The following is a 22,751-nucleotide window of genomic DNA, read 5'->3' on the forward strand; positions in this document are numbered from 1 at the left end:
TGGTTCCAGACTTGGCGCTCCGGTACCGCTTGCCGTGCGAGAGCAGAGAGAACAGTCTATGACTTGGGTGGCAATTTTTAGGACCTTCCTGGATGGCCACGGTGATGTACTGGGCCCTACGCACTACCCTCTGTAGCGCCTTGTGGTTGGATGTCGAGCAGTTGCCATACCAAGCGGTGATGCAGCCAGTCAAGATGCTCTCAATGGTGCAGCTGTATAACTTTTTGAGGATCTGTGCTAAATCCTTTCAGCCTCCTGATGGGGAAGAGGCGTTGTCATGCCCTTTTCACGACTGTGTTGGTGTGTTTGGACCATGATATGTCCTTGATGTGGACACAGAGGAACTTGAAGCTCTCGACCCGCTCTACTACAGCCCCGTCGATGTGAATGGGGGCGTGTTCGGCCCTCCAATTCCTGTAGTCTACGAAAAGCTCCTTTGTCTTGCCAACATTGAGGGAGAGGTTGTTGTCCTGGCACCACACTGCCAGGTTTCTGACTTCCTCCCTATGGATGTCTCATTGTCATCAGTGATCAGGCCTACCACTGTTGTGTCGTCGGCAAACTTAATGATGGTGTGGAGTCATGTGCGGCCACGCAGTTGGCCCCCTTGTTGAGGGTCAGCGTGGTGGATGTCTTGTTGCCTACCCTTCACCACCTGGGGGCGGCCCGTCAGGAAGTCCAGGACCCAGTTGCAGAGGGAGGTGTTCAGTTCCAGGGTCCTTAGCTTAGTGATGAGCTTGGAGGGCACTATGGTGTTGAACGCTGAGCTGTACTTAATGAACAGCATTCTCAAGTAGGTGTTCCTTTTGTCCAGGTGAGAAAGGGCAGTGTGGAGTGCAATAGAGATTGTGTCATCTGTAGATCTGTTGGGTGGTATGGGAATTAGAGTGGTCCAGGGATTCTGGCATGATGGTGTTGATGTTAGCCATGACCAGCCTTTCAAAGCATTTCATGGCTACAGATGTGAGCGCGACGGGGCTGTAGTTATTTAGACAGGTTACCTTGGTGTTGTTAGACACAAGGACTATGGTGGTTTGCTTGAAATATGTAGGTTTTACAGACTGGGTCAGAGAGAGGTTGAAAATGTCAGTGAAGACTCTTGCCAGCTGTTCAGCGCATGCTCTGAGTATGCTTCCTGGTAATCCATCTGGCCCTGCGGCCTTGTGAATGTTAACCTGTTTAAAGGTCTTACTCACATTGGCTACGGAGAGCGTGATCATACAGTCGTCCGGAACAGCTGGTGCTCTCATGCATGGTTCAGTGTTGCTTGCCTCGAAGCGAGCATAGAAGGTATTTAGCTCGCCTGGTAGGCTTGTGTCACTGGGTAGCTCTCGGCTGGATTTCCCTTTGTAATCCGTGATAGTTTACAAGCCCTGCCACATCCGTCAAGCGTCAGAGCCGGTGTAGTACGATTCGATCTTAATCCTGTAATGACGCTTTGCCTGTTTGATGTTTCGTCGGAGGGTGTAGCGGGATTTCTTATAAGCGTCCGGATTAGTGTCCTGCTCCTTGAAAGCAGCAGCTCTAGCCTTTAGCTCAGTGTGGATGTTGCCTGTAATCCATGGCTTTTGGTTGGGATATGTACATATGGTCATTGTGGGGACAATGTCGTAGATGCACTTATTAATGAAGCCGGTGACTGATGTGGTAAACTCCTCAATGCCATCAGATGAATTCCGGAACATATTCCAGTCTGTGCTAGTGAAACAATCCTGTAGCTTAGCATCCGCTTCATCAGACCACTTACCGTATTGAGCGCGTCACTGGTACTTCCTGTTTGAGTTTTTGCTTGAAAGCAGGAATCAGGAGGATAGTTATTGTCCCATTTGCCAAATGGAGAGCGGGTTAGAGCTTTTTTTTTATCCCTCTAGTTGCACAGGTGACATGCTGGTAGAAATTAGATAAAAGGGATATCAGTTTTCCTGCATTAAAATCACCAGGCACTAGGAGCGCCGCCTCTGGATGAGCATTTTCTTGTTTTCTTGTGGCCCTATACAGCTCATTGAGTGTGGTCTTAGTGCCAGCATCAGTTTGTGGTGGTAAATAGACAGCTACGAAAAATACAGATAGTAAATAGTATGGTCTACAGCTTATCATGAGGTATTCTAACTCAGGCGAGCAGAACCTCGAGACTTCCTTAATATTAGAGATTGCGCACCAGCTGTTGTTAAAAAAGAGACACACACCACCACCCCTGCCGTTCTGTCCGGCCAACGCACAGAAAAACCAGCTGGATTTATATTATCCATGTCCTTCTTCATTCATGACTCCGAGAAGCATAGTACATTACAGTTCTTATCAACTCAAGGTCATGCTAGCTATTTGGAGCCACTAAAGTGCATCAGCGACAGTAAGTGGAGCAGCAGCAGTAAAGGAGCACTTTGAATTACAATGGGGGAGGACTACCAACTACCTCATCAGTGTTACCAAACTTTAAAACAACCAGGCCTTGGCTTAGCTCAGCCTCTCAACCATTATCCTCAATGTCTGATTAAACATTTTAAATAAGCCTTTCATATCTAACAGGGTGTGTGCGTGTAAGTGTGTGTGTGAGAGTGTGTGAGTGTCTGTGTGCCTGCGCATATGTGCATATATACGTGTGTATGCATGCATGTGTGTGCACGCGCATGAGTCTTTTGAGGCCTTTACCTAGCCGTGCAAGGTACTGCAGGGTGAGGAGGATCATGGTCTCCACACTGAGTAGCTGGCTGCCAGTCAGTCCCAGGCTGGCCAGTGTCTTCTCAGTCAACTGGTTGCCCTTATAGCAGCTCACCAGCAGGGGGCTCACCACAATGTCCCCCACGTTCCCATAGAAGTATGGTAATGTGCCGTGCCCTGCAAACCAAACCCCAGAAGCAGTCAGTCAATCATATACCCTGAGTAAGGCACTGTGTCCTGAAATGTTGGTTCATTAAATCATTGGGAGTAAAATAGAGTGTGTCTTTATTTCTTTTCTCTAAATCATATACTGGTACAGTACACGTGTCTTTTTACATTGAGATTACAGCTTTATGATGAGTATTTACCGATGAGGATAACAGGCCGGACTCCTGAGGTGTTGAGCAGGTTGTCAGGGACGATGACAGTCTCTCCAGCAGTGAGGGGTTGGGGCTGAAGGACCCCTGCTACAGGCAGCTGAGGAGTGGGCATGGCCAGCACAGAGCCTGTTCAGAAATACAGACACACCATGTCAATACTGTGATACAATACAGCTGCACATCAAGCAGATCCTGGAAATCAGGACCTTTCTAATTCTAAAATATAATCTGTACCCACTCCTTCAGCTTCTGCTCAGATCTGCACTAACCTGTCTGACCTTATCTCCCTGGAGATGCTGAATGAATCACCCCTGACAACAGAGAATGGCATTGACCTTTTGTCCTTCCTTCTCCCTAAAACCAAGGTTAATGTACTAATCAACATCAGATCTAACACGCACACTCAAACACACACACACACACACACACACACACACACACATACATACATACACATACTTTCACAATGACTGGGGCTACAGTACACTCTTTAAAAAAATTGTTCCAAAAAGGTTATTCGACTGTCCCCATAGGAGAACCCTTTTCTGTTCCAGGTAGAACCCTTTTGGGTTCCATGTAGAAACCTTTGTGGAAATGGTTCTACATTGAACCTTAAAGGGTTTATCTGGAACTAAAGGGGTTTTACCTGGAACAAAAATGGTTCTTCAAAGGGTTCTCCTATGGGGACAGCCAAAGAACCCTTTTAGGTTCTAGATATTACCTTTTTTTCTAAGAGAGTAGGTGGTGCATAACATTTTGAAGCTTGACACAAAGTCTACTAAGGCTATTATCTTAGGGCTGTATCTATTCAGGACATAGAGTGCTTTAGAGCCATCAACGCTCTGGACGTTAGCATAAGCTATGGTGTGATGGTGCAATGAATCGAACTGTTGCCTTTTCAGTGTATCAATGTTGTAAATTAATCTGTCCTTATGTAAATAAACAATAAAAAATTATCAAAAGCTCTGTGCCAGACCTGGGGAGCAGACGATGGGTCGGATGGCGGGCACAGGGACGGCTGTAGGGGGGACTGGCACCAGGGGGTTAGGGTGCCAACCGCGGTGGCGCTTCTTGGGCGGGCCTGAGATCATTGCAGAGGAAACTGGACAGAAAACAATACAAGAGAAACATGAGATTTCATTAATGTTGTAACTGCAGAATATGGGTCTAGGTTCTCAAAACGGTCTGAATTGTCTGAGTCTGGGTTTTCAAAATAATTCACAGGGCTTCTACAATGGCAACCTATGAGCAATTATTGTCACACCCTGATCTGTTTCACGTGTCTTGTGCTTGTCTCCACCCCCCACCAGGTGTCTCCCATTTGTCCCCATTATCTCCTGTGTATTTATACCTGCGTTTTCTGTTTGTCTGTGCCAGTTCGTCTTGTCAGGTCATTCCAGCATGTTTCCCAAGTTTAGTTTTTTAGTCTTCCCGGTTCTGACCATTCTGCTGTCCCTGATTGACTCTGCCTTGGATTACTGACCTCTGCCTGTCCTTGACCTGCCGTTTGCCATTCCCCGTTTTATAATAAATATCTGATAGTACGAACTGGCCATGACTGACCCAGCAGACTCGGACCAGCTCCGCAACGCTGTCTCCTTCCAAGGAGCCACCATTGGAAGACACGAGGAGTTCCTTCAAAGCCTTATGGAAAGACTCCAGACATCGGCGGAACACCATGACCATGCTTTCAATGCATTACTGGAGCTATTCCACAGATTATCTATTAGGCAGCAAGCCACTACAGTAACCTCCCAGACTCTCAGTAACCCCGCTACCAGCGGCGTTTCTCCCCAGCCTACCCCGGCTTCCTGTTAACCCCGCTTACCACCTCCGGAGCGCTATGCTGGAGATCCAGGAACCTGCCGGGCGTTTCTCTCCCAGTGCTCCCTCATCATCGAGCTCCAGCCTTCTTCATTTCCCTCGGATCGCTCGAAGATAGCATACCTGATAACGCTCATGTCCGGGAGAGCACTCGCCTGAGCTATGATGGTGTGGGACCAACAATCCACCGTTTGCCTCAGTCTGGATGAGTTCGTGGCGGAGGTAAGAAAGGTGTTCGATTCTCCGTTGTCCGGGAGAGAGGCTGCTCGGAAGCTACTTCCGTATTGTGGCAGACTTCGTGGTGGATTTACGCACTTTTGCTGCCACGAGTGCCTGGAACCCGGAATCCCTGTTCGACATGTTCCTTCATGGATTATCAGAAGTGGTTAAAGACGAGCTCGCAGCCCAGGAACTGCCCATGGACCTCTAATCGCTCATAGCCTTGACCATACAGATCGATGGACAGAGGAGGTCTGTTCCCGGTCACACTTGCTCATCCACGATTCCCACCTCGCCTCCGAGGAATCCCGGAAATTCCCGAAGTCTACATTGCCGGAAGAATCCGATGTCACCAGAGTTCCCTCTGGAATCACCGAAGGCAGTCGACTAGTTTCCTCCAGAGCCCATGCAACTGGGCAGGGCTAGATTGTCTCCTGTTGAACACCTGCGCAGACTGAGCGTCAAGAGCTGTCTTTATTGTGGTACTACAGGACATTACATATCTACCTGTCCATTAAAAGACCAGGCTCATCAGTAGGTACGAGTACGCTGGTGAGCCGTACGGGGAGTTTCCAATCTCCCCTTACTCGTACCCCTCTTCATGCCATCCTGCTGTGGGGTGACTGGTCCAAATCTCTCCGGGTGCTCATTGACTCTGGGGCTGACGAGAGTTTTATGGACACTACCCTAGTGTTGGAGCTGGGTATCCCCACCCCTCTCATTCCCATCAACGTCACTGCACTGGAAGGGCGTTCTATTGGCAGAGTTACCCACAATACGGTTCCTATCAACCTGCGAGTGTCAGGTAATCACAGTGAGTCTATGCAGTTCCTGCTCATCAAATCACCTTACGTACCTGGGGTTTTGGGGTTTTCATGGCTCCAGAGGCACAATCCCCTGATCGACTGGGATACTGGATCTATCATGGGTTGGAGCCCGTTCTGCCACACGCATTGTCTGAAGTCAGCGCAGCCTACCCTGGAATGTCTTTCTGCAGGCTTGGGAAAAGCCTTGGATCTCTCCGCCATTCCCGCGGAGTACCAGGACCTCCAGGAGGTTTTCAACAAGGCTCGCGCCACATCTCTTCCTCCTCTTCCTCCCTACGACTGCGCTATCAACCTTCTCCCTGGCACAACACCGCCTCTGGGGTGGATTTATTCCCTGTTGGGTCCGGAGACAAAGTCTATGGAAAGGTACATTGGGGACTCTCTTACGGCAGGGAGTATTCGTCCATCTGCCTCCCCCGCCGGCACAGAGTTCTTTGTGGAGAAAAAGGACAAAACCCTGTGTCCGTGTATCGACTACCGGGGCCTTAATGATATCACGGTTAAAAACCGTTACCCGATACCACTCATCTCCTCTGCTTTTGAGCCTAACCAAAAGCCTAACTAACTACCATCTTCTCAAAGTTGGACCTTCGGAACGCCTACCATCTGGTTCGGATATGGGAAGGAGACGAATGGAAGACAGCCTTTAACATGGCTAGCGGGCTCTAAGAGTACCTTGTGATGTCATTCAGACTAACCAACGCTTCCACAGTGTTCCAGGCCCTGGTCAACGATGTGCTCCTTGACATGTTGAACCGGTTCATGTTTGTCTACCTCGACGATGTCCTCGTTTTTTTCCCGGTCAGCTCAAGAGCACGTCCGACAGGTTCTCCAGTGTCTCCTGGAGAACTAGCCTTTTGTTAAAGCAGAGAAATGTGAATTCCATTGCTCCATCATCTCCTTCCTAGGATACGTCATTGCTGCAGGAAATATTCAGATGGATTCTGGCAAGGTGAAAGCAGTGGTGGATTGGCCTCAACCCACATCCAGAGTGCAGCTGCAAAGTTTTCTGGAGTTTGCTAATTTCTACCGCCGCTTCATCCGGCGTTACAGCACCCTGGCTTCCCCCCTCTCAGCACTCACCTCTCCCAAGGTTCCTTTCATGTGATCTCCAGCAGCTGACCGGGCGTTCTCGGACCTCAAGCATCGATTCACTACAACTCCCATCTTAATCCATCCGTACCTGTCCTGTCAGTTCGTGGTAGAGGTCGACGCCTCAGACGTCGGAGTGGGGGCCATCCTGTCCCAGCGTTCTTCCCAGGACCAAAAGCTGCATCCCTGGCTAACCGGATGTTTGTCCCGGACTCTGCCCGTTCTCTGGTCCTGGAATGGGCACATTCCTCGAGACTCACCTGCCATTCTGGCTCCCGTTGGACCTTGGCTTTCGTCCGACAATGTTTTTGGTGGTCCACCATGGTTCCTGACGTCTCCAAGTTTGTCGCCTTCTGCACTGTGTGTGCGCAGAATAAGACTCCGCAGCAAGCTCCAGCTGGCCTCTTTCAACTACTCCCTGTTCCTCACCGCCCCTGATCTATATATATCCCTGGACTTCATCACTGGTCTCCCTCTGTCAGATGGCAACACCGCCATCCTAACGGTGGTGGAAAGATTTTCCAAAGCTGCCCATTTAATTCCCCTTCCTGAGTTGCACTCAGCCAAGGAGACGGCCCAGCTCATGGTGCAGCAAGTCATCTGGATTCCATGGACTTCCGGTCGACATGGTCTCCGATCGCGGTCCTCAGTTATCTTCCCGGTTCTGGAAGGCATTCTGCACCCTCATTGGGTCCTCTTCCCAAGACCACCTCCAGATATCGGCGACAGGCGGACCGCCACAGGACCCCGGCTCACCGTTATTGTCTAGGTCGGAGGGTATGGCTGTCCACTCGGGATCTGCCCCTCTGCGTGAAGTCCCACAAACTTGCCCCCCATTTTATCAGCCCTTTCCCCATCTCTAAAATCCTTAGCCCCTCTGCTGTTCATCTTCTGTTGCCCCGCACCATCCGTATACAGTGCCTTGCAAAGTATTCACCCCCCTTAGCGTTTTTCCTATTTTGTTGCATTACAACCTGTAATTTAAATTGATTTTTATTTGGATTTCATGTAATGGACATACACAAAATAGTCCAAATTGGTGAAGTGAAATGGAAAATCTAACTTGTTTCAAAAAATTTGAACAAATAAATAACGGAAAAGTGGTGCGTGCATATGTATTCACCCCATTTGCTATGAAGCCCCTAAATAAGATCTGGTGCAATCAATTACCTTCAGATGTCACATAATTAGTTAAATAAAGTCCAACTGTGTGCAGTATAAGTGTCACATGATCTGTCACATGATCTCAGTATATATACACCTGTTCTGAAAGGCGCCAGAGTCTGCAACACCACTAAGCAAGGGGCACCCCCAAGCAAGCGACACCATGAAGACCAAGGAGCTCTCCAAACAGGTCAGGGACAAAGTTGTGGAGAAGTACAGATCAGGATTGGGTTATAAAAAAAACATCTCAAACTTTGAACATCCCACGGAGCACCATTAAATCCATTATTAAAACATGGAAGGAATATGGTACCACAACAAACCTGCCAAGAGTGGGCCGCCCACCTAAACTCACGAACAAGGCAAGGAGGGCATTAATCAGAGAGACAACAAAGAGACCAAAGATAACCCTGAAGGAGCTGCAAAGCTCAACAGCGGAGATTGGAGTATCTGTCCATAGGACCACATTAAGCCGTACACGCCACAGAGCTGGGCTTTACGGAAGAGTGGCCAGAAAAAAGCCATTGCTTAAAGAAAAAAATAAGCAAACACGTTTGGTGTTTGCCAAAAGGCATGTGGGAGACTCCCCAAACATATGGAAGAAGGTACTCTGGTTAGATGAGACTAAAATTGAGGTTTTTGGCCATCAAGGAAAATGCTATGCTGTCGCAAACCCAACACCTCTCATCACTCCGAAAACACCATCCCCACAGTGAAGCATGGTGGTGGCAGCATCATGCTGTGGGGATGTTTTTCATCGGCAGGGACTGGGAAACTGGTCAGAATTGAAGGAATGATGGATGGCGCTAAATACAGGGAAATTCTTGAGGGAAACCTGTTTCAGTCTTCCAGAGGGGGGGGGGGGGTGAATAGTTATGCACGCTCAAGTTTTTCTTATTTCTTGTTTGTTTCACAATAAAAAATATTTTGCATCTTCAAAGTGGTAGGCATGTTGTGTAAATCAAATGATACAAACCCCCCAAAAATCAATTTTAATTCCAGGTTGTAAGGCAACAAAATAGGAAAAATGCCAAGGGGGGTGAATACTTTCGCAAGCCACTGTACATCACACTTTTCATGTGTCTAGGATTAAACCTCTGTCTCATAGCCCTTTGTCTTCTGTTTCCAGCGTGTTTCCCATTTTTCCTGTTTCTCAATATTTGTTTTTTAGTCTTCCCGGTTCTGACCATTCTGCCTGCCCTGACCCTGAGCCTGCCTGGCGTTCTGTCCCTGATTGACTCTGCCTTGGATTACTGATCTCTGCCTGCCCTTGAGCCCCGTTTTAAAAGAAATATCTGAGATTCAAACTGTCCGCCTCCTGTGTCTGCATCTGGGTCATATCCTTATTGCAATAATTATACTATGTTCTACTTCATATTTTAGAAATCAAGATCTGTAATGAAAAGCAGGTACAGAGAAACGCTAAATTGAGATCAGAATAGTAAAGATGTATTGTAAATCACCCATAATAGGAAAACAACAAGCATACATTTCCTGTGTATGTTTAAAGTCACAGAGGTTAGGGAGGAGAACGTGGCGCTCACCAGGGTTGTCTCCTAGGTCGGAGGTTCTGTACCCCTGTCCCTGGGGTCCCAGAGACACCTGGGAGGGGCTCAATAAAGTGGGGTGGCTGTCTGCACCCAGTCCGTTGGGCGGCCCGTTCACTCTTAAAGCCGTGGGTACTGCACAGACACACAGACAGATACACCATACATTATTGATTCATTTCACCACAATTCATTTTCAGATGATTCGACACAATCATTTACTTTCGTAAGGTAATGTTTTGGCAGTCTTTTGAGAGATGCCATACGTGAGGTGCATGTTTATCTTCATAGTAAACAAATACAATAAACGCATGTATTATTATATATATATTTGATAATTACAAAATAAAACCAATTGTCCTGAAATATATCTTCCTAATATAGAGACTGAACAATATATAAGAATGATTTAGGCCCGCCTAACACTGAGCTATTGATTTCCTATTGCCAATGAACTGATGGGGCACTTTCCAATCTCAGATTCACTGTGTGTGCATTTACGCTAACACATTGATTGGTATGTGTAGGCTAGGCCTGTCAATCTTGCAACCTTGTAAACTAGCGAATGGATAGCCAGGTCTTAAAGTCATTACAGGGATTTTCTGCTCAGTATTGATGCGTGTGTGTGTGCACACACGTGTGTGTCTCCAGTCAGTAGAAGAGGCTAATCTACACTCCACAGCTCCATCTGGCCTATGCTTGGCCATGTAAGCAAACCTGTTTCTAGGCAACTGGTCCTTCTCCTACTCAGACCAGGGCACATAGCAGAAGTGATTGCTGGGCCTATTTCCTTAGAAATACCTGGGCTAAAGCTTATTACACATGTGGCAGTCTGCATAATGTTACTGAATATTATTGATGTATAATGTACCATGGTGTAAAACACTTTAAAGCTGACGTTGTGAGGGAACGATGACTATATGATGGAGATTTGATTACACATACGGTAGATTAATACATTGTCATCCAGAAACAGTGGTGGTAGAAGAACTGTAGAAGAAGAGCTGTACCTATTGGTAGAGTCTTGCCCCCAGAGGTAGAGGCCAGAGGCTTGAGGAAGCTGCAGTCTCGGGCCAGGTCCTGGGCTGAGAAGAACACAGAGGCGGCAGAGGGAGTCCTAGTAGGTGGGGAGTCTGGAGGGTAATAAGAACACAGGGTGGGTGTTGGATCCTGTAAAATTGCCTTAGCCAAAATCTCTCCAAACAAAACGAACAAATCAACAATAATGACTCAATCCAATTTTTCCATCAGAACAAGTAGACCATAACAGTCCCCTTTAACCAAACAATGCTTCGTAAACAAACACAGACACTCTCCACTCAAGCCAGATGTCATCTTGGTCAGAGGAGGGAGGGATGGGAGAGGAGGTGAGGGAGAGGAGAGGGGGTGTTGTGCAAAACCTCTACCCTTCCCTGACAGAACGTGATGACCTCACTGGGAGCAGGATGTAGCTCAAGGTTGATGTCAGGAGATAGGACACTGAAGTCATGCCAATAGCGTGTATCAGCACAGCTAACACATCAGGTTTTGTAGTTTAGTATTTAGTATTTATTAGGATCCCCATTAGCTGCTGCCAAAGTAGCAGCTACTCTACATCACAGCAAAACACAATGACAGCCTACATCAGGACTGCCCAACCCTGTTCCTGGAGAGCTACCGTCCTGTAGGTTTTTGCTCCAACCCTAATCTAGCACACCTGATTCTAATAATTAGCAGGTTGATAAGATGAATCAGGTTAGTAACACCTGGGGTTGGAGCGAAAACCTACAGGAGGGTAGCTCTCCAGCAACAGGGTTGGGCAACCCTGGCCTACATCATAAATAAAACAATATACAGTGGGGAAAAAAAGTATTTAGTCAGCCACCAATTGTGCAAGTTCTCCCACTTAAAAAGATGAGAGAGGCCTGTAATTTTCATCATAGGTACACGTCAACTATGACAGACAAATTGAGAAAAAAAAATCCAGAAAATCACATTGTAGGATTTTTAATGAATTTATTTGCAAATTATGGTGGAAAATAAGTATTTGGTCACCTACAAACAAGCAAGATTTCTGGCTCTCACAGACCTGTAACTTCTTCTTTAAGAGGCTCCTCTGTCCTCCACTCATTACCTGTATTAATGGCATCTGTTTGAACTTGTTATCAGTATAAAAGACTCCTGTCCACAACCTCAAACAGTCACACTCCAAACTCCACTATGGCCAAGACCAAAGAGGTGTCAAAGGACACCAGAAACAAAATTGTAGACCTGCAGCTTGGTTTGAAGAAATCAACTGTGGGAGCAATTATTAGGAAATGGAAGACATACAAGACCACTGATAATCTCCCTCGATCTGGGGCTCCACGCAAGATCTCACCCTGTGGGGTCAAAATGATCACAAGAACGGTGAGCAAAAATCCCAGAACCACACGGGGGGACCTAGTGAATGACCTGCAGAGATCTGGGACCAAAGTAACAAAGCCTACCATCAGTAACACACTACGCCGCCAGGGACTCAAATCCTGCAGTGCAGACGTGTCCCCCTGCTTAAGCCAGTACATGTCCATGCCTGTCTGAAGTTTGCTAGAGTGCATTTGGATGATCCAGAAGATGATTGGGAGAATGTCATATGGTCAGATGAAACCAAAATAAACTTTTTGGTAAAAACTCAACTCGTCGTGTTTGGAGGACAAAGAATGCTGAGTTGCATCCAAAGAACACCATACCTACTGTAAAGCATGGGGGTGGAAACATCATGCTTTGGGGCTGTTTTTCTGCAAAGGGACCAGGACGACTGATCCGTGTAAAGGAAAGAATGAATGGGGCCATGTATCGTGAGATTTTGAGTGAAAACCTCCTTCCATCAGCAAGGGCATTGAAGATGAAACGTGGCTGGGTCTTTCAGCATGACAATGATCCCAAACACACCGCCCGGGCAACAAAGGAGTGGCTTCGTAAGAAGCATTTCATGGTCCTGGAGTGGCCTAGCCAGTCTCCAGATCTCAACCCCATAGAAAATCTTTGGAGGGAGTTGAAAGTCCGTGTTGCCCAGCGATAGCCCCAAAACATCACTGCTCTAGAGGAGATCTGCATGGAGGAATGGGCCAAAATACCAGCAACAGTGTGTGAAAACCTTGTGAAGACTTACAGAAAACGTTTGACCTGTGTCATTGCCAACAAAGGGTATATAACAAAGTATTGAGAAACTTTTGTTATTGACCAAATACTTATTTTCCACCATAATTTGCAAATAAATTCATTAAAAATCCTACAATGTGATTTTCTGGAAAAAAAATTCTCATTTTGTCTGTCATAGTTGACGTGTACCTATGATGAAAATTACAGGCCTCTCTCATCTTTTTAAGTGGGAGAACTTGCACAATTGGTGGCTGACTAAATACTTTTTCCCCCCACTGTATCATACAAGACATTATTACTCTATTATTAAACATGTATTATATAAAATCCATAATACCACAATACCACATCATTACAATGTGTGTGTGTGTGTGTGTGTGTGTGTGTGTGTGTGTGTGTGTGTGTGTGTGTGTGTGTGTGTGTGTGTGTGTGTGTGTGTGTGTATAGAGTGCGTGTGTTAGGCATGTTTAACTATACTTGTGGGGAACAGAAGTCCCCACAAGAATAGTAAACCAAGAGAAATTTGACCAACTGGCGACATTTTGTTGGTCCCCACAAGGTCAAATGCTATTTCTATTGGGTTTAGGGTTAAGGTTAGAAATAGTGTTAGGGTTAGAATTAGGTTTAGGGTTAGGGTTAAGAGATATGGTTAGTTTTAGGGTTAGGAGCTAGGATTAGGTTTAGGGTTAGGGTTAAGGTTAGGTTTTTGAGATAAGGTTAGGGTTAGGATTAAGGTTAGGGTTAGGGTTAGGGTAAGGGTAAGGGTAAGGGTACGGGTACAGGTACGGGTACGGGTTAGGATTAGGGTTAGGGTTAGGGGTTAGGGAAAATAGGATTTTGAATGGGACTGAATTGTATGTCCCCACAAGGTTAGCTGTGCAAGACTGTGTGAGTGTATGTGTGTATGCGTGTGTGTGTGTTTAATCTGATTTTCGCTTGAGTTACTTGATGTGGAAGACAGTTCCATGTAGTCATGGCTCTATGTAGTACTGTGTGTTTCCCAGAGTCTGTTATGGACTTGGGGACTGTGAAGAGTCCCCTGGTGGCATGTCTTGTGGGGTGTGTATAGGTGTCTGAGCTGTGTGTTAGATGTTTGAACAGACAGTTCAGTGCTTTCAACACGTCAATACCTTTCACAAAGACAAGTAGTGATTCAGTCAATCTCTCCTCTCCTTTGAGCCAGGAGAGATGTTATTGATATTAGCCCTCTGTGTACATTTAAGGGCCAACTGTGTTGCTCCATTCTGGGAGAACTTTAATTTGCTTATGTTATTTTTTCTGGCAGTTGACCATATAACTGTGCAGTAGTTCAGGTGTGATAAAACTAAGGCCTGTAGGACTTGTTTAGTTGATTGTGACGTCAAGAAAGCAGAGCAGTGCTTTATCACGGACAGACCTCTCCCCATCTTAGCTACCGTTGCATCAATATGTTTTGACCATGTCAGTTTACAGTCTAGGGTTGCACCAAGCAGTTTAGTCTCCTCAACTTGTTTAATTGCCACATGATTCATTACAAGATTTAGATTAGGTTTAGGGTTAAGGGTTTAGTGAACGATTTGTCCCAAATACAATGCTTTAATTTTTTTGTATATTTAGGACTAGTTTATTACTTGCCACCCATTGATTTCTCAATTTACAGTTTGTTTGCCAATCGGCTGTGCAGCCAGACTTATTTGCCATTCCTTTTGCCTCGTCCCTCTTAGATCTTACACTGAATGAGCACTAAACTGAGCCAGAGTCGACTGCCATGAGTGTGTCCTACCTGAGAGGGAGAAGGAGGAAGAGGAGGGTGTGCGTGTGTCCTACCTGAGAGGGAAAAAGGGGAAGAGCTGTGTCCGTTGGTGCCTCCATTCTCCTTGCTGATCAGGGAGGATGAGGAGCTGGGCTTGGAGGTGGACACACTGCTGCTGGAGAACTGACGCGTCTTGCAGTCTGGGGAAAAGGAGGGGAGCAATTAACTTTTTTAAATAGAGTTGGAAACATATTACCAGTGAATCAATCAATTATCAATGTTGTATATATATTGATGGGTCATAAAAATAATATAGCCCCAGACCAATACCATATTTTCGTAATTACAAACGATATTCCAAAACCGCTCAACTCCATTAGGCTACTATGCATTTATAATGCATTTACTAAATTACTATGCAACATCATGTAACGTTGTAGAAACATACAATGTTACTAGTGTAATTACAGTGTTACTACACAGGTATAAGAGCAATTCAGTGTAAAGTGTTACAGAAAGTGTGTGAAATTAATGCAGATAGGGTCAGAGAGACATCTCACCTTTCCAGCAGATGAGGGGTCCTTTGCACAGAGCACCCTGAGAGTTCTTCACCAGGTAGTACTTTAAGTGCTTCTGCTTCTTGGGCTGTGTGGCCAGCTTCAGGTTGATGTGGTTGGAGAACTCAGTAAAGTACCGGAACCCCTTCTCCCCACAGCCAACACAGTTCCCTGAAAACCCTGCACACACAACACATAGAGAACATATTATATGGATACATTATAGTGTTATATCAATATTTCTATCGCCAAACATTTCTGAACAGCAAATATAAGCCATTCAATTCAATATTGCATTAGGAGGCCACAGCACAGGTTAATCAAAGGCTGAATGCAACAGTAACCAAAAGTAGTAGCAAGCTACAGTATGGAGGGTGGTAAAAATCGAGCATTTCCGATGACCCATCCAAGCTGAGAGGGTAAAATAGTCATATGTCTATCTCAGTATATCACGTCAGAGAGATGGACCTAAAAGTGGGTCAAATAGAACATCATTTCACTCAGTCTCCGTCAGAGGCCTAAAGAATATTCAATTTCCTGAAACTCAGACCTGTGCACGATCTTTGTATCGTATCAGGTCACAGAGGGATGACAGACTAACCTAAAAGTGCATTTTTCCCGTTCTCATCAGGCAGAAACCGCCTGTCCACGGCACACACCAGGATGTGCTCTGGGACGCTGGAGGACTTGGCACCGACAAGCTCGAAGCCAGCTGGGACTTCGATCGGTTCCATCGCCATGGAGACCAGACGGAGGTCCTTTCCAGCCTGACAGAACCCTGAGGAGAAGAGAGAGAACAACAGTCAGCTCAGGAGTAAACATCCACAACAATAACACACAGTACACATACCATGGTCGCTTTCACTGGAATTAGTATTATTGTCGTTAACATGCTGAATAATGTCTATAACATGTCTGCGTTACACTGGAACATACTAAGGTGAAAATTGCTGCAAACATGTGGTGTTCCTAGGTACAGAATGTACAAGATGTGCTTTTTAGCAAGGATTTGAATCCCAGGGGTTCTCAACTTCTGGGAAAGTCCCAGGGCGAAAGGAGTTTGAGATGGTTTTTTAGGCCTACCATCCATAGTGCAGCAGCCGTCGGGCGTGGGGCCCTGGTGTAGGTAGGGCAGGGGAGGGCTGCTGGTGTCAGAGTCGTCCTCCTCCTCCAGCTCCTCCAGACCGTTAGAGGCCTGGCCGTTTAGCAGATCCTGACCCGTAGGCTCCCCGCACGGCAGGTACAGGTCCACCTTGGGCTTTATATCTGACCCCATAACACACAATGACCCCGTAAGACATAATGTCACCATAATACACCACATCACACAACTCATTAAATTATCTTGGAGTAAAAATGCCAGACGAAGGCAAGGAGATGGAGACTGAAGACTTTGCAAGCCCTTTTCAAGAGAAGGACAAACCCATAACACATTACATGGCCACGTTCAAGTCTACCTCTCTTCAAGAGAACTACATTAGTGAGATTATATGGATTTGCTGTGTGGGTATAATGTAATGACTGATTCTCAAGTCCCATTCAACTGGTTATCATTAAAATAATTAAACATGATCAGAGAAATATGTTTTTTCCCATGTGTTTCTGTTATCTATAATCCACTAATGAAAGAGGCAGCTAGCTATAGCTAGTGTTTGGTTCTGTTTCTATACATAACGACCTTGATAAGGACAGAGAATGGAGCCATGCAGACAGAGACAAGTACCATCCATGTTGCCAGGATACTGGTCAGGCTCCAGGTATAGCTGAGTGAAGATGGGCTGTGGGTCTCCACTGCTGGAGCGTAGGGAGGCCTTGATGGAGTTGTGGAGGGCCTCCTCGAAGCGAGCAGATTTCAGCTGCCCTGCGTACGAATTCCCCATGATCTGTAATGAGAAGAAGGGTATAGCATGAACAAAGCACGGCTATCCACTCAAGGCTCAGCTCCATCCACGTCCATTAGTAATAGAGATCAGAGTAGAAATCCAATCTACAAACGATACATGTCCAGGGGTCATAAAGATGCTAGGAAGATGCATCTAAGCACACACACACACATACACACACACAATCTCTCACTCTCTTTCCCTTTTTTCCCCTCTGTCTTTATCTCTTTCCCCTATTTCTTTCAAATTTTGTCTCTATGTCTTTCCCTCGCTTTCTGTCTCTCTTTCTGAATTTCAGTATGTCACCCTGGCCCCGTTGCCCCCTCCTTTGGTCCACTCTTCAGACATCTGCCGAGGTCGGCTGTGTGGGCCTGGGGTTGGGGTTGGGCAGCAGGTGGCAGCTGGACAGACAGGCGGACAAATGTGGCCTGGTGGCACTGATAGAGTGTAAGGAGAGATGGGGGAAAGCTTAGTGAAAAGCCCTTGTTCAAATAGAACAGAAGTGACCAGTGCAGGGCAAGGGTAATAGCCAAGTACCCCCATATTGAATGACTGATATAGACTGTCCAACTAAATAGCTCTCCTTAAATAACTCTCCTTAACTCTCCTCTCCTTTTTCTGGTCATTGCCCTTTTCATATCACCCAGCCATTTGCAGGGTTTACAATTATAAAGGACTGAAAAGAAAGGAACATTTTTTGCCAGCTAACATATGGTCTTGGCCTGAAAAACCCTCCCTACTTTTGTCCTTGGGCTACATTTGCGGGTGTTGCTGTAGTGTTGTATAAACGCAGCCATTAACAGCCAAGTCAAGCCACAGGTTGAAGGCTTCATCTGTTTGGGAACAGCTAGGACTCTGTAACCATCACATTGTCTGTGCAGGTGTTTTATTTAGGGGCAAGATTATTTGTGCTATCATGTATTTTGACTAACACTATGCCTAGCAATATTACATTTTGACTATGCCAAGCGATTTATAAATGGCCTGGCCATCAAAAAACGATTCCAAAACAAAATCCTGTATCTGCAATATAAAAGACATTGACAGGAATATAGACTACACATTATATCTATAGTACCTACATCATTTGCAGACAAATCACATTTAAATATAACTAACCAATTTGTATCTATGTTTTACATCTATAAAACTAGTTGCATCCAATCCAGCTAATTTGATTGACAGGTGAATTGCCACTGGACAAAATACCCCTTGCCTAAGGTAACCATCATGAAATATAACCAACCAAGACTTAACTGGGTTAATCATTAAATCAAGAGTATCTATTTTACTGAGCTCAATCAAACACAAAAGCACTATTCAGTTTCTATGTTGATTCTACTCAAAAGCTTTTTTTCACCCTTTTAAATGAACTATTATTCAAAATGAAGTTCCTGTTCTTTCCCTACCCTGTCCCATGCCTGAACAGGTTCCAGCCTGGGTGATTCCCCAAGAACCTACCCAGAGGGAAGAGGGGTAGAGAGAGAGCGAGACACTTGAACTGTTTTTATTATTGTGGAACATTTGTAAGTGTAGTGTTTACTATTCATTTTTTATTGTGTATTTCACTTTTTTTTATTATCTATTTCACTTGCTTTGGAAACGTAAACTTTGCCAATAAAGCCCCTTAAATTGAAATTGAGAGAGAGCCAGACAGCTTTGGCAATTTATTTTATTTTATTTTGTCATTTAGCAGACGCTCTTATCCAGAGCGACTTACAGGAGCAATTAGGGTTAAGTGCCTTGCTCAAGGGCACATCGACAGATTTTTCACCTAGTCGGCTCGGGGATTAGAACCAGCGATCTTTCGGTTACTGGCACAACGCTCTTAACCACTAAGCTACCTGCCGCCCATGCAATGTACATATATGTTTCCCATGCCAATAAAGCCCTTTGACTTGAGCGAGAGAGAGAGAGAGAGAGAGAGAGAGAGAGAGAGAGAGAGAGAGAGAGAGAGAGAGAGAGAGAGAGAGAGAGAGAGAGAGAGAGAGAGAGAGAGAGAGAGGGGGGGCAGACAAGGCAGACAAAGGCAGACAAAGGACAAGATTAAGTGTGGTGCCTGATTGTGCTTTGACAGAGATAAGCAGCTTAACATAAAGAAGCTACAGTATTTCTCCCTCCACTGACGGGTGGATGGATGGAGAAAGGTAGAACGATATAGAGAGAGAACTACCCAAGGGGTGTTTAAAGAGGTGGCGGAGCCTGGTAAAGGGGGCTAAAGGCGTCCACATGCTTCCCATCCATGACAACATTTTGTGACGTTTTGTTAGTTTTGGTCTTTTTTCGGCTGTTCGTGCACACTTAAAGTTGAAGTCGGTAGCCGAAGTCGGTTTCATGCACATTTTTCCACTTGGGAAATACTGCACCAAACATCTTAGTTAGATGTAGAACTGGGCAACTAAGATCTCCTCGGCAAAAACATAAAAATTAATTACAGATTTCTTGAGTTATCTTCGGACTATTTTGAGGCAGTCTGGCTACGGTGTCTCAAAATGGACAAACAGTACTATGCCGCTTTTTTCTAATTTTTCAAGCAAAGGTCTTTTAAGGGAGTATGCGAGCACACTCGTTCGGTTCGCCTAGCCGAGCTGAACCAAAGCATGCTGATGCCTTAAGAGGTGCTCCAGACGGCTTCCAGATCAACCCAAGAGCCCAGAGCAGCAGAGAACAGATTTGTCCTTAACCTCACACAGTGAAGTCAAAGTCGTGACCTTACACAGCTGACACATGGGAGAGGTGGAGAGGGGAACACAGGAGACCTTTCCTCACATGCTCCATCACAACAAAGCCACACCGTGGCAAAGGTGGCCTAATGGATGTGGCTGGAGCAGGAGAGAGATAGAGGAAGTGGGTTGGTCAGGAGTGGTTTCAGATGTGGTTCCAGTTGATGTTTTTCTGTTTGATGAATGATGAAATAGTGTCTGATCTGTGTTTTCAGGTAGTGACAGAATCATGTTTGGAGAAGTGAAGTGACTGAGATTTTGATTTTCTCAGAGGCAACTGGAAGCTGGCCAGAAAACTGGTCTCAGATTATTCTACAGATTCCTGAGCCTGGGTGGCCATAATGGCCATATTGCAAGAATCTAACCCCCGGTCAGAATTAAGGTCTGGTCCTGTGACAAGCTTGCAAAGTCCAGGAGGCCGTATGGGAGAAAACATAGGTCTTGTTCATTCGGCATAAAATTGAAGAAAATGGTCAGAAATTGAGTGAAATAGGGAGGTACCATCTGAACTTGTCCAATAAGAAATGCTCGTCATGGTTTCACGTTTTGACATGTTATACTACGGTGTGCCCTAATGAACAAGACCCTCCTTCCTCTTTTTATACATCTTTCCCATTCAGACTTTACCTCACTTTCCAGACACTGCTTTAAAACATGATAATCTCATGTATTATCACATCATCTTGGTGTAGCTGACCTTACCTTGTGTGATTGTTCCCAGGCGTGAAGGGATTTGTTCTCCTCTGCTACATGCTGGGTCAGAAGAACTGCTGTGTAGAAACGTCCTGCAGTGACATTCCCCTCAGCAGCACTGTTCTAGAGAGAGGTAAAATGAATACATGAGATTAACAGAATAAATCTTCACCCAAGGATCAAATGAACTGACACATGTAATATAGGAGACATACTATATAGTAGGCTAAATGTTTATTGTAGGCTAATTGTCTGAAACTGATTAGTACACTAAGCAAGACGATCATGTCACACAGGTGTATGTAAAGGAGAGCGTCAAATCAGACTTTGACACAGTTGATATACTGTATGCAAGGAGAAGTGTTTGCTGCAAGTAACATACGGTAGGCCTACAGGACCTCATCTCAAGATATCAAATCAAACCCAATATTTAAAAAATCCTATTGAAATGAAACTCAAGGTTTAAAGACACACAAAAGCTTTTAAATAGCCAGTACATTCCACACAACATGTCTGACCATGAAAATTAATGGCTGCACTTAGAGCAATGAGAGAGGCCACTCAAAAGTTAAGAGGAGCTTAACAGATTGCACAAAACCATGACATATGTAGTGACCGTTGGCGTTGAACAGGGGTTATGTGATACGGTAGCCTCTGGGTATTTTTGTAAAACACACTGGAGTGTTAGGGTTTATGGTCATCTACACACACACACACACACACACACACATACTGTATATGGGCGCACACATGTACACACACACAAACACCACCAACTACTCAAAACTGGTACAGATATAAGATCTTAATTTTGACCAGTTTCTCACAGCAGGAAAATAATCCTGCAGCAATAGGACATTTGGATTATTGTGTGGATTATAATTAATGGACATTTTTGCAGGGTTTGATAAATGTTTTGTTAAATTAAGTCTGACATTTTAAAGTGTAAATTACAAATTTTAGAAGCCTTTTTAAACCTTGAATACACTACACGTTTGCATTTCCTGCTGTGCAGCTACAGGGTGATCAAATTAAGATCCTACATCTGTACTTCCACTTTGACCCCTAGCATTGTTTACCCACTCGTAGACCTTATACAACTAAGCTGATACAAAGTTCCCTTCAAAACATTGACTGTCACAAGAATGCTCCCTGTCACCATCCTGTAATGCACGGTCCTTGTTGTTTAGTTTTTGGGACCTAGTGCCTGGTGTCTGGGGCCCAAGTCCTCGCCCTGGCATTACATACACACTGATTTGTCCTGTTAACCACATTGAAGTAGTTAACTTTGTGAATGATTAGCCTCACGCTGATAGGGCTAATCAAACTCCAGAGCTACATGGTCAATGGGAGGGACAAGGGGACAGGGGGATAAGGGAGGTCAAGCAAATTCTATACCATCCAAGTCAGGCAGTGCTATAACTTTACAGGAACGCTGTATGAGTTTAGGGAACGTTCTCTTTAGTACAGACTGAACATCCGAATCTTCATTCACTTCTAGTAACACGCCTTTAGGCCCTCTAGGCAGCTAACTCTGCATTCACAGTAATATAACCCATTCTATAAGAAATTCTTATCACACTGGCCTATCAGTAGGTCTACACTACACATCAATCTTAACATGACCCTGTATCTATGTCCATGATCACAGGATCACTATCAAAGGTATTAACCCCTCACTTGGCCAGAGTGTTGAAATATTTTCATGGCTATCAAATCAAATCAAATGAAGTTTATTTGTCATATGCCCAAGATACACATGGTGTACTCAGTACAATTAAATGCTTACGTGCAGGTTCACCTCTCAACTAAATGTGACAACAATAAGAATATGTTTTTTTTTTAAAATACTAATAATCTAGCGGTGAAAGGTGGACACTGCAGATGGCCAGTGAGATGTGCCTGACCCAACGGAGCCGTAAATCTAGACATTCTCAGGCACAGCCTCGGGTGCCTAACTGCTGGGATCCTGTTCGTCTGGTAATGACATTTTAGGGCCCTTTCAGCATGACATGCTGGTAGGGAATTTTGCCTGAGGGGTGTAAGGAGGGAATTCAAGGTGGTGGCCATAGAGGTGCACACACACACAAACACCCACATGTGCACAGTAGCACCCATGCATGCATATGCGTAAAATAGCTTAATCATGAACGATGTGAAAACAGAGCACCTATTTTGATGATATGGATTTAAATCCTAAGAAATGTTAGATATTTAACTCCAAGAGCACTGGAACCCTGTCTTCTCCCTCTCTCTCTCTCTCTCTCTCTCTCTCTCTCTCTCTCTCTCTCTCTCTCTCTCTCTCTCTCTCTCTCTCTCTCTCTCTCTCTCT

General features: G+C 45.2%; 1 protein-coding gene across 3 annotated transcripts in view; it reads right to left on the minus strand.

Moving 5' to 3' along the window:
* LOC121581061 (GREB1-like protein) overlaps positions 1 to 22,751 on the minus strand; it is an 85,185-nt gene that overhangs the window by 19,788 nt on the left and 42,646 nt on the right. For all 3 annotated transcript variants that reach the window (XM_045224776.1, XM_041896424.2, XM_045224777.1), the window contains exons 2-12: positions 20,429 to 20,542; positions 16,844 to 17,003; positions 16,204 to 16,386; positions 15,722 to 15,898; positions 15,124 to 15,300; positions 14,638 to 14,763; positions 10,722 to 10,844; positions 9,709 to 9,846; positions 4,015 to 4,140; positions 3,027 to 3,164; positions 2,650 to 2,835 (exon numbers count right to left, since the gene is read on the minus strand). In XM_045224776.1, the coding sequence (XP_045080711.1) occupies positions 2,650 to 2,835; positions 3,027 to 3,164; positions 4,015 to 4,140; positions 9,709 to 9,846; positions 10,722 to 10,844; positions 14,638 to 14,763; positions 15,124 to 15,300; positions 15,722 to 15,898; positions 16,204 to 16,386; positions 16,844 to 17,000 (1,531 nt within the window). In that variant the 5' untranslated portion in view covers positions 17,001 to 17,003; positions 20,429 to 20,542. The remainder of the gene's footprint in view (positions 1 to 2,649; positions 2,836 to 3,026; positions 3,165 to 4,014; positions 4,141 to 9,708; positions 9,847 to 10,721; positions 10,845 to 14,637; positions 14,764 to 15,123; positions 15,301 to 15,721; positions 15,899 to 16,203; positions 16,387 to 16,843; positions 17,004 to 20,428; positions 20,543 to 22,751) is intronic.

The sequence above is a fragment of the Coregonus clupeaformis genome, chromosome 14 (assembly GCF_020615455.1).
Source record: "Coregonus clupeaformis isolate EN_2021a chromosome 14, ASM2061545v1, whole genome shotgun sequence".
In the NCBI taxonomy this organism is placed as follows: domain Eukaryota; kingdom Metazoa; phylum Chordata; class Actinopteri; order Salmoniformes; family Salmonidae; genus Coregonus; species Coregonus clupeaformis.